The 17,823-nt window shown below is 41.0% G+C and overlaps 1 protein-coding gene across 5 annotated transcripts in view; it reads left to right on the top strand.

Annotated features, from left to right (window-relative positions):
* Positions 1–399: 399 nt before the first annotated feature.
* Positions 400–17,823, top strand: part of PDLIM1 (PDZ and LIM domain 1) — a 115,046-nt gene continuing 97,622 nt past the window's right edge. For 2 of the 5 annotated variants that reach the window (XM_073685641.1, XM_073685637.1), the window contains exon 1: positions 401–698. In XM_073685641.1, coding sequence (XP_073541742.1) covers positions 603–698 — 96 coding nt within the window. In that variant the 5' untranslated portion in view covers positions 401–602. Of the gene's footprint in view, positions 699–17,823 lie in introns of all 5 variants that reach the window. The other 3 variants (XM_073685636.1, XM_073685638.1, XM_073685639.1) reach the window with 3 other exon arrangements.

The raw sequence follows: 17,823 nt of genomic DNA, 5'->3' as shown, positions 1-17,823 counted from the left end.
GACGCAGCTGGAAATTTGCTGCAAAATAGGCAGAAAAACAGAACGTGTGTGAACTTAGCCTAACAGAGGCAAATTTGATAATGCTACATTTAAAATCTTCTATTCAACTCTCTAAATTATTGTGACTTCAAACCAGAGCTTCAGGGGATTGTGTATTTAGCCTCCATTTTCACTCTAAGCATAGCTGTTTCTATATGAAGCAGAATGTATTCCCCAATCTCCCGGATCCTGGTGAGCCCCCCTGTGGAGCTGAAGGTGCAGCACTGGCTCCTGACTAATCCCATATGGGAGGGGGCAGGAATGCAGAGATGTGTAAACTTTCCCCTGCTTTGGGATCCCTGCTCTTCCATACAAGGAAACAGTGCAGTGTCAGAGAGGGGAGGAGATGTTAGGAGACCATCCCAAAACAAAGAGAGTCCCATACATCCAGTCACTGTGTAGAGTCTCCTCGCCTTTGTATGGGTGTTCCTGGCTGTCTGACACCACACCCCTGTGTGCTGGAGGCTCAGTAATCAGGAAAAGCTCCTGCTGTACAGGAACAGCCACAGCTTGTGCCTGGAAGGAACTGAGAGAAGGGAAACCTTCCCTATATATTCCCTATAATGGCATCTAAGCACATTACTATTGAAGGGCCAGCACCTTGGGGATTCAGGCTGGTGGGAGGAAAAGACTTTGATCAGCCTTTAACTATTTCTAGGGTAAGTGTCTGCCTTGTCTGGTGCTAACAGCTGTGTCTATCTGTCTGGTTCATTCTGAGGTGTAAGGTCTCCATACTCCTATTAGTTGTGATCCTATTAGTGTAGATTAAGATTGTCAATTTGGAATATTACGTCATTATTCAGAATTTCACGCTGTAATCTACATGAGACCCTCCGCTGAACGCTTATGTTGTGCTGGAAACACCTGGCTGCTTATACAATGCACTGATGGGGCGGGGAACACTGGTATAATTGTGATACTAGCACCACACTTTCCTGGATGGATCATTGCAATTAATGCTCCAAATCCCTGATAAATCATTAAAGGTTGTGACTCAATTTCCAAAATGAGTTCTGGTGAGCAGAATTGCACATATTTGTCAGGTTTGTGATTTTTTTGTAAAGTGATTTTCATTCCAGGATGCTTTACTATAGTGCGATTATCGCATCGTGCAATTGTAGAAGACAGATGTGCTATAATAACTCACCGAAGATGCAGTTATTACATTATATGTACACTAGAGAATAGAGAGCATCATAGTTTTGAAGCCATTGCGCCACTTTTTCTGACCTGCTTCTATTTTGGTTTGGCGTGGCTTTAAAGTCGCACAATTAAACACAACGATGACCGCTTTATGCCACTTTTCTGATTAGTAAAGTCGCAGAAAACACTAGGTGCAGCATAATGCTGTAATGACTTGTTTAGTAGTATAAACTGGTGCACCACTTTTGGTTAAACTATTAAAAAAATAAATAAATAAAAATCAGATCCTTATTTCTAATCCTGGACTGACTCTTTAGTTGCTTTTAATGTTTTTAAACTGTTGTATTTTTGGTAAATATGGTCGTGTGAATGTTCATGTGGATAAGATTTGACTGTACCATTGTATTTAAGCTGAGAAGCAAAGAAATGTCGATACAACTACAACTAAAGTGTATTTTGCGGTGTGATAACAATCATTGCAACAGAACTCGCATGGGACAAGTGAGAATCTTCAGTTGACTCTTGTGAAATATTCCAGCTATCAAATCGCTCTGCTAAAATTTAGTCCACAACAAGCTCTTCTTGTGACTACACATAGAGGCAAACTAGAAGTTTTTGCCATAATAGGGACGGAAATGTGTGAACATGTGTTATATAGTATCCATGTGGTCTTCCATAAGAACAAAATCTTAGCGTCAGTATTTTTTCTCAGAAGTGGGAGCCAAAACCAGGTGAGGAACAATTCGAGAAAAGGTATAATAGAAACAAGTCACCAATTCTGCATTTATCACCCACTCCTGGTTTTGTCTCCCACTCCTGAGAACAAATACTGACCGAATACTGATAGTGGGGCCCTGGTATTAATGGAAACCTGTCAAGTGAAAAAAAGACTATTAACTTGCAGATCTAGGATTAATAGCGACTAGTGATGAGCGAGTATGTTTTGTTAACCCTTTCACCAAGTATACTCAGGCCGAGCTCCGAGTATTTACAGCTGCTCGGTGATGTGTTTGAATCGCTCCCGTGTACATGATTTGCGACTGACAGTTTTAATACATGTGAGGAATGTCTGCTTCTTACACATTCCTCACATGTATTAAATCTGTCAAACAGTCGCAAATCATGCACACGGGAGTGATTCAAACACATCACCGAGCAGCTGTAACTACTCGGTGCTAGTCCAAGTATACTCAACGAAAGGGTTAACCTAACATACTCGCTCATCACTAATAGCGACCTGAACCTGCCCGGCGCTGGCACTTAGAACCCCGCTGCCGGAATGAAATTAGCTTTTATTCCCCCCGGCAGGCTCGCTCTTTTAGTCATCTGGGTGGTGCTGGCGCGATTTCAGTCACCGCTCTGTGACTAGAGAGCAGCGGCTTTGCTATCCCAGCACTGACTGTTGTCCAGCCCTAATGATGAGCGAGCTGTCTGTTAGTGCAGGGTGCGCGGTTACAGTCGCTCTCTATACACAGAGCAGGGCGGTGACTGATCCCGCGCCGACACCACCCCTATGACTGACTGCCGAATGCTGCCGGGAGGAATAAAGTTCATTATCTCTTGACAATCAGCCTTTCAGTGCAGGTGTCGGGCAGGTTCAGGACGCTATTAACCTGTAAATTATAACCCCATATCTGAAGGTTGTGTTTTTCATGTGACAGGTTCCCTTTAACTGATCCCCATAGACTTTAATGGATGGGAATAGGACAGTCTCGGGGTTGGACTCACAGATCCGTCTTTTACAAACAGTTGTTTGTATGAATCAATAAACCTGAGTTTGTGTGCTATCTGTTTTAAAACTGACAGCACATATACCTGTACAATGCATGTGTGAATATAGCCTTAAATCATTAGACGTATCTAGAATCTTCCAGATTATAATTATTGAAACTCCTGTATGTGGATTCTAAATTTCATGAGTACTTGGTGTATTTTCAGTGCTAAAGATTTTCTGCACCCATTAACTAAACTAGATTACTTGAGTTTTTTCATTGTGTTTTTGAGTGTGTTTTTTTTTCAGCTGCATTGTTTTGGATACTTTGCTTTAGTAGAACTTTTATTGGTAATGTCATGTGTGGGTTACATGCAGCGCTTTTCTTGCGGTTCTGAAATGGAAATGCACTAAAAAATGTTTTATTTTTTTTCCTGTGTATTTTCTTCATCTAATGTATGTCTATGGGGGGAAATACATGTATAAACTGCATCACAAGAGAAATCGACATACTGCGGATTTCAAAACTGTACTGCAGGTCATTTTACGCAGCATAAAAAAGCACAGTGGCCATGAGATTTATATAAACCCATCCACTTTGATGAAGCTGTAATAAGCTGCATCAAAATAAGCAGCGGGAAAAAAAACCTGCACAAAATACTCATCATGGGAACTTAGCCTAATAATTTAGAAACGCCTATACACATGAATGACCCGAGTAGATGAACCATCACTTCTGTTTGCAGTAATGGTGTCAGGAGAATTATGGTTTCTTTACATATTTGTAGTTCCCTTATAGAAAATATATTATGAATTTGCCCTTGATTCTGTAGACAAAAATCTCTACTCCTTTTTCTTGTTGCTCCTTGTTATCTTATAAAGGTCTTCACTGTAGTCTTGAATTTAGGACTGTAGCCTGGCAGAGATCCAAGTGAGCTCATCGGTTTTGCAAGGGCAGAAGTGTAAATCTGAGTATCAGACAGGCCAGGACTTATCATGTGCAAATAAAGTATATTGTCATCTAGAAAAACTGCAAAAATGTGGATATTAAATGTCCGCTATCACCTCTGGTTATTAGAACCGGTTCTTATAGTTGTCACTTTCCCATTAAAATGCAAAGTTTTGATCCCACAGGCAGAGTGTAAGCCGAGCACCTTCACAGGTTTATTTATTTTACTCATTTTATAGCACCAACCATTTCCGCAGCACTTTACAGTTATCAGCATCACTGTCCCCATTGGGGCTCGCAATCTAAATTCCCTATCAGTATGTCTGTGAAGTATGGGAGGAAACTGGAGAACCCAGAGGAAACCCACACAGACACTGGGAGAACATACAAACCCCTACAGATGTTGTCCTTGGTGGTATTTGGACTCGAGACCCCAGCACTGCAGGGCTACAATGCTAACCACTGAGTCACTGTGCTGCCCTTGCTTGTTTATTGGACAACAATAATGGCTGTGCTTGAGTATCGCCTTCTGTGGTGCTCTTATCTCTTAGATACCCTGTACAATATAATTCCAGTCTTTTAGACTTTGGAGCAACCTGTGAAGATAATGGGGGGAGATTCACCATAACTGCTATAAGGATAAAGTGGAGGACTTACATTGATTCCTAGAATCTGATGGAGGACTCGTATTCTTTTCTCTTGCACTAGTTTAATATTTCTACAACTATGCAGTCATCAGTAATACTTGTGTAAATTACTTGTAGCAATTAGTTGTTTAATGTTGGGCTTCATGAATAGCCGTGTTCAGTTGACACTGACCAATGCAAGTTAGTGGTCCCACTTTGCATCCTCATGTAGAAAGGGATGAGAGTGTGACATTGTGTGTATCCTAAAGAATAGCCTTTCTTATTATGACAAACTGCAATCTGAATGCATTTTCAGAGAGGTGTTATTTGGGACACCGATATAACCGCTTATGTGTTTTTTACAGGTGGTTACACTCTTTCAATGCGTCACACAAGTATTTGTGAAAATACCAGAATATTCTTCTTGTTACTTTTTCTCATGAATACACAAAACTTTCTCTGCTGGTTTTGTGTGGTTTGTTTCTATTTGTATTGCACAATGTTGCTTTATACATCCAGACTTCTCCTCCCTGAGAAATCACATCTGCTTGTCAGATCCTCGCAGTAAAAATGTATCATTACCAGAAACCAGTCGCTAATACAGGCTTATTGTATCCCCTTTTCCTTTGGTAATGTTACTATTTCACTGAACATGTCATGTACTGCACCCGATTACTATATACGGTCCCATATACTCTTGGTCGTGTGTTGTGAAAGACATTGAGAAGGGAACAAAGCCTTGTGTTCAAATTGTATGATCCATAAATAGTGGAAAATAATCTATTGACCTTAAGATAGTCATGCCAAAATATTTAACACTATTAATCGCTCGCATCTTGCTGTGGTACATGTAGTCGACGCCGCATCTCACGATGCAAGAAGAATAGCAGTCCAATATGACTGGCCAGATTAATCACAGTTTTTGGTATAAATTATATTACCACATGTCCAACAATTTACCAGTTGGTGCAGTAGATTCTAAGAAAACCACCAGACTCAGCATTCATGATCTGCAGGTTTTTGAGTCTGTGTATTTGAATAATTAATAGAAAGGGGAAGTGTTCAAAATAATAGCAGTGTGGAGTTCAATTAGTGAGGTCAGTCATTCTGTGAAGAAACAGGTGTGAATCAGGTGGCCCTTATTTAAGAGTGAAGCCTGCACATGTTGTACATGCATTTCTCCTTGAAAGCCTGAGAAGTATGGGTCATTCAAGAAATTGTTCAGAAGAACAGCGTACTTGGATTAACCCCTTTACCCCCGAGGGTGGTTTGCACGTTAATGACTAGGCCGATTTTTACAATTCTGACCACTGTCACTTTATGAAGTAATTACTCTGGAACGCTTCAACGGATCCCGCTGATTCTTAGACTGATTTTTCGTGACATATTGTACTTCATGATAGTTGTAAAATTTCTTTGATATGACTTGCGTTTATTTGTGAAAAAATTGGAAATTTGGTGAAAATGTAGAAAATTTTTCAAACTTTGAATTTTCATGCCCTTAAATCAGAGAGATATGCCACACAAGATAGTTAATAAATAACATTTACCACATGTCTACTTTACATCAGCACAGTTTTGCAACCAAAGGTTTTTTTTTGTGTTAGGAAGTTATAAGGGTTAAAAGTTGATCAGCGATTTCTAATTTTTCTAACAGTTTACAAAACCATTTTTTTTTAGGGACCACATCACATTTGAAGTGACTTTGAGGGGCCTTTATGACAGAAAATACCCAAAAGTGACCCCATTCTAAAAATTGCACCCCTCAAGGTGCTCAAAACCACATTCAAGAAGTTTATTAACCCTTCAGGTGCTTCACAGGAATTTATGTAATGTGGAAGAAAAAAATGAACATTTTAACTTTTTTCACAAAATGACCCCAATTTCTTTATTTTCGCAAGGTTAACCGGAAAAAATGGACCCCAAAATTTGTTGTGCAATTTCTCCAGAGCATGCCAATACCCCATATGAGGGGGCAAACCACTGTTGGGCGCACGGCAGGCTCAGAAGGGAAGGAGCGCCATTTGACTTTTAGAATGTAAAATTTGCTTGAATAATTACCAGACGCCATGTTGCATTTGGAGAGCCTCTGATGTGCCTAAACAGTGGAAACCCCCCACAAGTGACACCATTTTGGAAACTAGACCCCTCAGAGAACTTGTCTAAATGTGTGGTGAGCACCTTGAACCCCCAGGTGCTTCACAGAAGTTTATTACATGGAGCCGTGAAAATAAAAATGATGTTTTAGCCCCATATTTTTTATTTTCACAATGGTAAGAGGAGAAAAATGGACCCCAAAAACTGTTGTGCAATTTCTCCTGAGTATGCCGATATGGGGAAAATACACTGTTTAGGCGCACGGCAGGGTTCAGAAGGGAAGGAGCACTGTGTGACTTTTTGAATAAAAAATTGGCTGGAATTGAGAGCGGATGCCATGTTGCATTTGGAGAGCCCCTGATGCGCTTAAATAGTGGAAACCTCCTACAAGTGACTCTATTTTGGAAACTACACCCCTCAAGGATTTTATCAAGGGGTATAGTGAACATTTTGAACCCAGAGGTACAACACAGAAATTGACAACATTACGTCATCATATTGAATAAGTTGTCATTAGTCTTGAGCACGAGTGCTCGCTATTTGAGTTCGCATCGGGTACTCAGGTATGCACCATGTATCGCGGGTGCTCGAGTCCCTGCCCTGCATGTTTCACGGTTGTTAGACACCCCAAAAAAAAAAAAAACATGCGGGGATCACTCGGGCATGGCTGGCAATCCCCTTGAGTTTTTTTTTGGCCACGAAGCATATGGGGCAGAGACTTGAGCACCCATGATACTCGGTGCATACCCGAGCACCCGATGCAAATTTAAGTAGCGAGCACTTGCGCTCAACACTAGTCGCCATATCGTCATAATTATTATTTTTTTTCTTTACTTTTGAAAAAATCCCAACCCCCCCAACACAACCCTAGAGTTTATTTTTTACGCCGTTTCTCGTGCGGTATAAGTGATTAGATGACTTTATTCTTTGGGTCGGTGCGATTACAGCGATACCAGAATCATATCGTGTTTTTATGATGGACAGCTGTCACACACTAAAAGACGCATTTTTTTGCAAAATCTAGTTTTTGCATCGCCATATTTTGAGAGCTATAATTTTACCATATTTCGTCCGAAAGTCATGTGATGGCTTGTTTTTTGCAGGACGAGTTGACGTTTTTATTGGTACCATTTTCAGGCAGATGACACTTTTTGATCGCTTTCTATTCCGATTTTTGGGAGGCAGAATAAACAAAAATCAACAATTGAGGAATTGTCAGTATGTTTACAGCGGTATCACATTTATATCTTTTTTTATATTTTGGCGCTTTTACACAATAAAAACTTTTATAGAAAAAATAATTTTTTTTTTTGCATCGCTTTATTCTGAGAGCTATAACTTTATTTTTTTGCAGATGGAGCTGTATGGTGGCTTGTTTTTTTGCGGGACAAGATTACGTTTTCATCTGTACCATTTTAATTTACATTTGTCTTTTTTATTGCGTTCTATTCCATTTTTTCTTGGTGGTATGAAGCATCGTTTTTTGCTTCATATTTTTTTTTTTTTTACTGTGTTCACTAAAGGGGTTAACTAAGGGGACAGTTTTATACATCAGGTCATTCCGGACGCGGCGATACCAAATATGTCTACTTCTATTGTTTTTTTTTTTTTTTTTAAGAATAATATATTTATTCATGGGTACAATATACTTTAATTTTTTTTTAAATTTTTTTTTAAAAATATCTTTACTATTTTTTTTTTTATTTTTTTTTATTTATTTTTTTCCGCTGACATTTTTTTTTAAATTTTTACACTTTGTCCCACTATGGGACTTTCACTTTTTGCAGTCTGATCACCTATATAGCAGAGATGCAGCAGCATCTCTATGCTATACAGCCTGTCAACTCTGCACAGGCAGAAGTCACTTTGATCGCGCACTGCGCATGATCAAAGTAACTTCCTGCTGTCTGGTGACCCGGATGTTGTCATGACAACATCGGGTCGCCATGACAGCGCGGGACGCCGGAGAGGAGGTAAGTAAGCGGCGCTTACCTCCCCTTGCTCCCTGAATGCTGCGATCGACTTCGATCACAGCATTTCGGGGGTTAATGTGCTAAGAGCGGTGCGGAACCGCTTCTAGCACATAGCACCTGGTGTCGGCTGTGAGAATCGGATGACACCTGGCGGTGATCGCACCCCCACAGCCTGTGTGCGGGCGCAATCGCCAGGGTGTATTATTATGTATCTGGCACAAAAGACCCAGGGCACAGATACGTATTAATATGCCCCATGTCAGAAAGGGGTTAAAAAGTTGATTGGAGAGGGTAAAACTTAGAAAGAAGTGCAGGCAATGATATGCTGTTAAGATAAAAATGCTTTAAAATGGAAAGCGAAACCAGAGAGACATGGAAGAAATTCAAATGGATCGAAGAATAGTCAGAATGGCGAAGGCTCAGCCAATGATCAGCTCCAGGATGATCAAAGACAGTCTCAAGTTACCTGTGAGTACTGTGACAGTTAGAAGACGCCTGTGTGAAGCTAATCTCTTAGCAAGAAGTCCACGCAAAGTCCCACTGTTAAAAAAAGACATGTACTGAAGCGGATACAATTTGCCAAAGAACACATCAACTGGCCTAAAGAGAAATGGAGAAATATTTTGTGGACTAATGAAAGTAAAATGGTTCTTTTTGGGTTCAAGGGCAGTGGCCAGTTCGTCAGACGACCCCCAAATTCTGCATTCAAGCCACAGTACACTCTGAAGACAGTGAAGCATGGTGGTGCCAGCATCATGATATGGACATGTTTCTCTTACTATGGTGCCGGACCTATTTACCGGATACCAGGGATCATGGACCAGTTTGCATGTATTAAAATACTTGAAGAGGTCATGTTGCCTTATGCTGAAGAGGATATGCCCTTTTGAAATGGGTTTTTCAACAAGACAACGACCCTAAACACACCAGTAAACAAGCAAAATCTTGGCTCCAGTCCAACAAAATTGAGGTTATGGAGTGACCAGGCCAATTACCTGAACCTTAATTCGATAAACACTTGTGGGGTGACATAAAAAATGCTGTTTCTGAGGCAAAGCCAACAAATGGCAGAAGATTGTGGGATGTAGTCAAAGCATCCTGGGCTGGAATAACAGTTGACAGGTGCCAGAAGTTAGTTGACTCTATGCAACATAGATGTTTAGCAGTTCTAAAAAACTGTGGTTATACAACTAAAGATTAGGTTAGTGATTCGCAGGAATGCGAAATCCTAAAAAAAAGTGTACATATTGTGAGTTTGTAAAGACAAATGCAGACACTGCTATTTTTTTTAGAACAGCCCAATGTTCATTTTTTATTTTCTGTAAAGTGGTTAAAATTCTATACATTTCTCCATGTTTTGAATTAAAAACAGTGTGCAATGTTCCCAATGAATGGAAATAATAACTAGTATAAAGATTGTGCTTAACTCATGTTTTCGAACACTACTGTACCTTCCATACTTGCCGAAATATGACAAAAACAAACTTCCTCTGGCTCCAATGGATCGAGGCGACTAATCAAAGGTTAACAGAACTATGCAAAGCTCTGACATGCAAGTGTATACAAAACAACTAAATATGGTGGCCATTATCTTCAATTGTTAAATAACATTTTTTGCGGTATCCTGTTCTACAGTCGCATTACTTTTTGTCCCTTAAACTGCCATATATTAGGCTGCTTCCCAGTATCTCCAACATGTGAATGCTAAACCCATCCTGTAGTTTACCAAAAAACAGCTTTACACATGGTCGCTCGACCTGTAACTCTCCTGCTCCCGATCTTCTGGGTGGTGCTTTATCATTCTAGTTAAGTTTCTGCCTGTCATCATAATGGTGTATCTGTATATATATTTTATTGCTGTGACATCAGGCATCTCCAGGTGCATCTCACTAAATTAGAATTTCATCAAAAAGTGAACTTATTTCAGTTCTTCAATACAAAAAGTAAAACTCCTATAGAGTCATTACAAACAGTGATCTAATTCAAGTGTTTTATTTCTGTTTAATGTTGATGATTATGGCTTACAGCCAATGAAAACACAAAAATCATTATCTCAGTAAAATAGAATAATTAACAAAAAACACCTGCAAAGGCTTCCTAAGCATTTAAAAAAGTCCCTCAGTTTGTTTCAGTAGGCTCCACAATCATGGGGAAGACTGCTGACTTGACAGATGTCCAGAAGGGAGTCATTGACACACTCCACAAGGTCCCAGAGTTCCAATTTTCATTTGGAAATCAAGGTCCCAGAGTCTGGAGGAAGAGCCACAATCCAAGCTGCTTGAGGTCTAGTGTGAAGTTTCCACAATCAGTGATGGTTTGGGGAGCCATATCATCTGCTGGTGTAGGTCCACTGTGTTTTATCAAGACCAAAGTCAGCGGAGCCATCTACAAGGAAATTTTAGAGCACTTCATGCTTCCCTGTGCCGACAAGCTTTTTGGAGATGGAAATGTCATTCTCCAGCAGGACTTGGCACCTGTCCACACTGCCAAAAGTACCAATACCTGGTTTACACACCACAGTATCACTGTGCTTGATTGGCCAGCAAACTCGCCTGATCTTAACCTCATAGACAATCTATGGGGTATTGTCAAGAGGAAGATGAGAGACACCAGACCCAACAATGCAGACGAGCTGAAGGCTGCTATCAGAGCAACCTGGGCTTCCATAACACCTCAGCAGTGCCACAGGCTGATCGCCTCCATGCCACGCCGCATTGATGCAGTAATTGATGCAAAAGGAGCCCCGACCAAGTATTGAGTGCACTTACTGAACATACATTTCAGTAGGCCAACATTTCGGATTTTAAAAACATTTTTCAAGCTGTTATAAAGTATTCTAATTTACTGAGATAATGACTTTTGTGTTTCCATTGGCTGTAAGCCATAATCAACATTAACAGAAATAAACACTTGAAATAGATCACTCGGTTTGTAATCACTCTATATAATATAGGAGTTTCACTTTTTGTATTGAAGAACTGAAATAAATTCACTTTTGGATGATATTCTAATTTTGTGAGATGCATCTGTATTACACGTTGGGGCTGATTTACTAAAACAGACTTGGGCTATACAGTCTTAAAATGCTCCAGATTTATCATAGAGGTTCAGTCTGTTTTTAATAAATGTGGTGCATCTTTAGTACTTTAGGTTTATACCGTCTATTAGTTGACTGACTTTGGTCAGCTTAGTTATGGCAAAGTTTAGCACACAGGATCACAATTTAAGCTGAGCTCTTTTCTCCAGCCCCTTTTTTTTTTTTGTTGGCCACATTCCCTGGCAAGTGGATCCAAAAAATAGCTAAAACGCACAAGAAATGTGCTGCTATTACTCCCATTCCAGAGACAACCCTTCACTGCTAATCCCATCTTTGTTAACAACTGCAATTGTGATATAACAAGTACAGCACACGTGACCGCTGCAACTAATCAGTAGTTGACTCAGCAGCTCATGCTGTCTATATCAGCAGCATCACTGCGCTCTAGTTGTGACTTCAGCCTGTAAACAAAAAGAGCAGAGTTGGAGAAGTAGCACATCAGAATAAAAGCTGATACCTGGAAAAACCCTTTAATAAAGAATAATATTTTCTGCCAATTTTTATCCTGCATCCTTTTTCATGTATGTGTTTATATTTGTAATTTTGGATCATCTTTAATCTGAAAACAGTGTTTGGAGACATAATCAACTGGACTTTGGGCTCATAAAGCACAGCTGTCCATTAGAATACTACAAAGTACTGTTTTCTACATGTGTTTTTTTACATTTCATTGGTAATATTATTTTGATGGTCCAGTACTCATCTATGCTAATCCTGAATTGTCAATCATTTTTCCCTTCTCCCATGACGGCACCACCTGAGAGGGTATCCCCCCACCAAGGACAGGAAACCTACTGAATAAAAAGGCAGTATCTCTCCTCCGCATCAGTTTAGCTTCCTGTCCTTGATGGGAACCTCTGAGATGCGGTACTTCGTGGACTTACCAGGCTGAGGGTGTCTGGGACGTGGATTCCTTCGGTCTGGGATATGCTGCAGCCAGGAGGTCGGCGGTATAGTAGGCGTGCATGCGGGATCCTCTCAGGCATGTCCCCGACCAACACGTTTCCCGGGTCTGCCTGCACCGGATTTCATGCCGGGCTTGTGCTGGTGCCGGGCGTGATGCCTCTGATGGAGTGCGCCGGGACCCGCTTCCGAGGCTGTGCATGCGCGGGGTGCTGTCATGGTATGCACCTGTGGCTCAGCGCGCCGGTAAGCAGGACTTCCGGCTGCACATGTGCAGGGCGTGTGACAGGAAGTTCCGGCGCGCCCTAAAGATGTAGCGTGCCAGAATGCTGGGCCGCTCGGGACTGCGCAGGGCGTGTGTCAGGAAGTGACACTCCCTGCTGCCTGAGCGTGCCGGAAGCCAGGAATCCGGCATAGTAAAAAAATAAAACAAAAGAAAAGAAAGAGCTGTGTCTACTCGGATTTACGCGGGAGGGGCCGGACTGAGGGTGAATCTATTTAAGAGAGGGAGAGCTGCAGAATGGTGGTGTCTGTACATCTTCTTCATCATAGACCAAGAACCGCAGTCACCTGGGCAGCAGCAGCGCCATCATCAGGACCGCAGTAGTGGCAGTTGGACGAGCGGCAGGAAGACCAGCCAGAAGAGCAGGGTGGGTCGCGAGTCCATCGCCTCCAGACGGGAGAGATCATGTGAACTGATCCAGCCTCCATCTCCAGTACCCTAGACTGAACGGAAGAGTGGTGAGTGATCTCCGTGAAATGGGTCCCTTTTTTCTATGTATTTTTTTTTACTAGGAAAAGCCCAAAAAGTGTAGCGCCAAAAGGAATAACAGAGTGTGCGCTGTGCAGAGTTTTTTCCCAGCACCTACACTAAAAAGCTTTGCCCGAGTTGTACGCAAAGGACCATATCGGAGGAAACGCCTAATTTTGCCATGGATTTCAAATCCTTAATCGAGTCAGAGGTTAGGGACTCCCTGAAGGCGCTAACTACACGTAAAAAGAGTAAGAAGCTGAAGCGTCGTACTTCAGATTCAGAGGAATCTGTAAGATTCCAGGACATGGAGTCTAATTCCTCGCCTACCTCCTCTTCAGCCTCATCATCATCTTCCTCAGATAGCGATGCAGGGGGTAGGCCGTGTTTTCCAGTGGAAAAAACGGATAAATTAAAGCCATAAGAACAGCTATGGGCATAGCCAATACCAAGACCCTGAGAACCGTTCAGGACATCATGTTCAGGGGCCTGGATCAAAGTAAAGGCGCACATTCCCTGTCAATGAGAGAATTGGAACACTCTTCGGCTGGGAATGGAAAAGACCTGATTGAAGATGATGATAGCTGCCCTTTTCTAAGAGTCCGTTTTAGGAAGAGGATGCAGTCAGGTGGGATAAGACCCCAAAGATTGATATGGCAGTGTCAAAGTCTTCTAAGAAATCCACCATGCCGTTTGAGGATTTGGGAGCTGTCACAGATCCTCTTAATAAAAAAGCAGAAACTTTCTTAAAACAAACTTGGGATTCCTCACCAGGCGCATTGAAACTGGCAGTTGCAGCCACTTTCACTGCCAGGTCAATGATGGTCTGGTTGCAGCAGTTAGAAGACCAGATTAAAGGGGACATTCCCAGGGAAAAGATCCTGGCTGGTCTTCCTCGCGGACGCATCGTCAGATTCAGTGAGGCTGGCTGCCAGATATGCAAATTTCTCTAATGCGGCTCGCAGAGCACTGTGGCTCAAGATCTGGCCAGGGGATGTACAGTCTAAAACAAAACTAAAAATATATAAAACCACTGCGCTGATGTACTGAGAGGAGTAAGTGAGGATTACTGGGAGTAGTAATGGAAGAATATACAAATGTTGATGAATATTAATATTTTTATTGTGAGCCAATATTAAAAATGTTATGGATACATATTAGTATCAAAACAAGGGTTAAAAATAGTGCATTGGGTAATTCCTCCAGGGATCCAGAGCTGTTTGGGACCTGTAGTGGGACAAATAAGGACTATGATTACTGACCTGTATAGGTTAGTTGATTCTCTGTAGAACTACTGGGCATGCGTTTACCTGGGATGTCAGGAAGATCTTATTAGAAGATGAGGAGGAGAATACGAACGGAATAATAGATCTTCTTATTAGATGAAATATTGGAGTGATTGCTCTAATAAAAAGAATTTTATATTTAAACACCAGTTAAATCTTCCTATAGATAACTCTATAGTGATGGTTTACATAAAAGAGTGTAATCCTAGATATTGGTTAAATACCCAGGGGTGTGTCTTCAGTTGATGAGTATATGCTTCTGTGGGGTTATGGAAGCTTAATTTGGGTTAAAAAAGCTGGTAGAGCCTGTGGTTTTAGAACGATAAATAGAAATTAGGATTATAATTATGAACTATATGGGGCTTTTAATGAATGAATAGGGGTTTACCTGGTATAGTTCAGGTAAGCTGGTGGATGCATAGAAACCAGATCGGGGTGTTTATTTGGATCTGTAGAGGTAGAGCAACAACCTGTGTGGTAGGTAGTAATCCCCGTCAGATGAACCCTAAAACCAGGGGGAGTAGCTGTAGGTTGAGCTGCCAGCTGATGGCTGGTGTGGGTAGCTGAGAAAAAGAGTGGGGGTTATTCAATAAACATGAGTAGAAAACATGTATAATGGGGAAGTATATAAGAGGAAAAACCTCTGTGTCCTTAGTGTTCAAAGTTCAACGCCCGTTGGTGATACAGTTCAGTACCTTAATGTATAGCCAGGGCGTCTGATGGTTGCCTTGTAATATCCAGTGGTTCTGGTCACTCAGTTGCGGGGAGCATACTTATCTTCCGCTTGAATCTTGCTGGGTGAGCAGAGAAAGAAAACGAGATGCAGGAGAAAAGAGGTGTCGGGGTCCTGGCCAGAGACTCCGATACCACAATGCAGCGTGCGGCGTGCAGCGAGCGCTTCCGGGAGGACGCGCTGAGAGAGAGCGAGAGGACCTTCGTGCAGGGCCTTGTGTGACGTCACGGGTAGCGATCACAGATACCAGCAGCAGAGAGGACCAAAAAGGCTTTTCCTACGTGTTTCGGATACGCGGTATCCTTCATCAGGGATAGCCTTTGGTCTCCTGGTCCTGTTTAAGTATCCTTCCAATCAGAGGGTAACGATTAGCAGGTGTAGTTAATCAAATGCAAACAATTCTATACCGCCGTTGAGACCTCTTGGTTTCAAAGAGTCCATTTCATATATCCATTTCGTTTCATTTCTTGACATCTGATTGATGTAGTTCCCTTTTCTCCAGTCTTTTTGTATAAGCTGTATACCTGTCACTTCACTTCCCAAAATTGAGCCATCATGTTTGTCTTTAAAATGTTTAGATAAAGGGTGGCCTTCAAATTTATTTCTGATATTTCGTAAATGCTCACTTAGTCTTTTTTTTTTTTTTTTTTCAAGGGGCGGATAGTGCGTCCTATGTAGAGTTTTTTACAGGGACATTTAAGTCCATATATCACTCCCTTGCTAGTACAAGTTATAAAATCTTTTATTGGATGTTCGATCTTTCCATGGGAAATGGTGTTTTGTTTTTTAGTGTTTAAGGTTTTACAAGCTGAGCATTTTTTGCATGGGAAGAAGCCGGGCGGCTTATGAGAAAGAGAGATGGGTGGATGTGTTATTGTGGGAGCTACCCTATTGCCAATATTTCTCGCTTTCCTAAATATAAATTGAGGATATGGCGGTATTAATTCCCCCAATATTTGATCATCCTTCAGTATGCCCCAATGTTTTTTTATGATGTTTTTGAGGATGTAGACGTTTAAGTTGTATGTAGTTATAATTGGGGGAATGTCCATTGTGGGTCTGTCTGATTCCTGTTTCTTATCCATAAGTATGTTTGAGCGGGGTATTTTGCTTACTTCCTCTTTGGTTTTGTTGAGGAATACTTCATTATATCCTTTGTCAATAAATTTCTGTGTTAGTATGTTTGCTTCATTTGTGAAGTCTTGGTTGTGAGAGCAGTTTCTTTGAAGTCTCAAATACTGGCTTCTAGGTACATTTAGTAGCCAACTGGGTAGATGGCAGCTGTCCATATGAATGAAACTATTTGTGTCAGTAGGCTTAAAGTGTGTCCTAGTGCATAATCGTCCTCCGTTTACAAAAATGTTAAGATCTAAGAAACTAATTTCTTTCTGGCTTGTGGAGGAAATAAAATTTAAATAAAAATCATTTTTATTAATATCAGTTAAAAAGGTGTCCAAGGAAGGACGGTCTCCTGACCAGATGAATATAATACCATCTATAAAACGGCGCCATAGGACCAGATTCGCACATAGCTTACCATTTGGGTATATGTTATTATGTTCCCACATGCCTACGTATAAATTTGCATAACTTGGTGCGAATCTGGTTCCCATGGCGGTCCCCCATCTGTGTATAGAAGTTTTGTTCATATTTAAAAGAGTTATGATTTAAAATAAAAAGCATACAGTCCTTGATGAAGTCGATTTGGGTATTTGGCATATCGCCAAATTCCTTAAGAAAAAAACATGTGGATTGACAACCTTTTTCGTGCTGTATTACCGTGTACAAGGAGGTAATATCTATGGTTCCTAGGATGTAATGGTCCTGCCATTGGATTTGACTGAGCAATTGTAGTGTGTGTTTAGTGTCCTTCAGGTGGGCCGGTAGTTGGGGTACTAGTTTTTGGATGTGGCAGTCAACATATCTGGATAAATTTGAGGTCAGGCTCTGGATCCCTGAGATAATTGGCCTACCTGGCGGGTTTTCCAAGGTTTTATGAATCTTGGGTAGATGGTAAAACATGGCAATCCTAGGGAATGGAGTATTTATGTAATCAAATTCTTGTTTATTAAGCGAGCCCATTTCGAGGCCCTTCTTAATCAAGATTTTCATATCTTCAAGATGATGTTTAGTGGGATCATTGCTTAGTAGCTCATAGGTACGTGTGTCACTTAGTAGCTTCATAGATTTTGCGTGGTATTGTTCATAGTCCAGCACGACAATGCCACCTCCTTTGTCGGCTGGGCGTATGATCACGTTTTTATTTTTGGACAATTGTTGAATGGCTTTTTGTTCGCTGGCTGTGAGGTTATATTTATATCTGAGACATTTTTTGTCACTTGTTTTCCTGATATCATCGATCACATTTTTTTGGAAGGTTTCGAATGCTTCTGAGTATTCATGAGTAGGGTGAAATTTAGATTTCTTTTTCACATTCGTATGAATGTATTGGGAAAACATTGGATTGGGTGGTGATGCTGTATCTGGTTGTTTGTTTTTAATAAAATGCTTTTTA

The sequence above is a fragment of the Phyllobates terribilis genome, unplaced genomic scaffold (genome assembly GCF_046119375.1).
Source record: "Phyllobates terribilis strain yellow unplaced genomic scaffold, ASM4611937v1 Scaffold_5__5_contigs__length_657084704, whole genome shotgun sequence".
Lineage (NCBI taxonomy): Eukaryota > Metazoa > Chordata > Amphibia > Anura > Dendrobatidae > Phyllobates > Phyllobates terribilis.
This window is presented reverse-complemented; position numbering and strand designations above follow the sequence as displayed.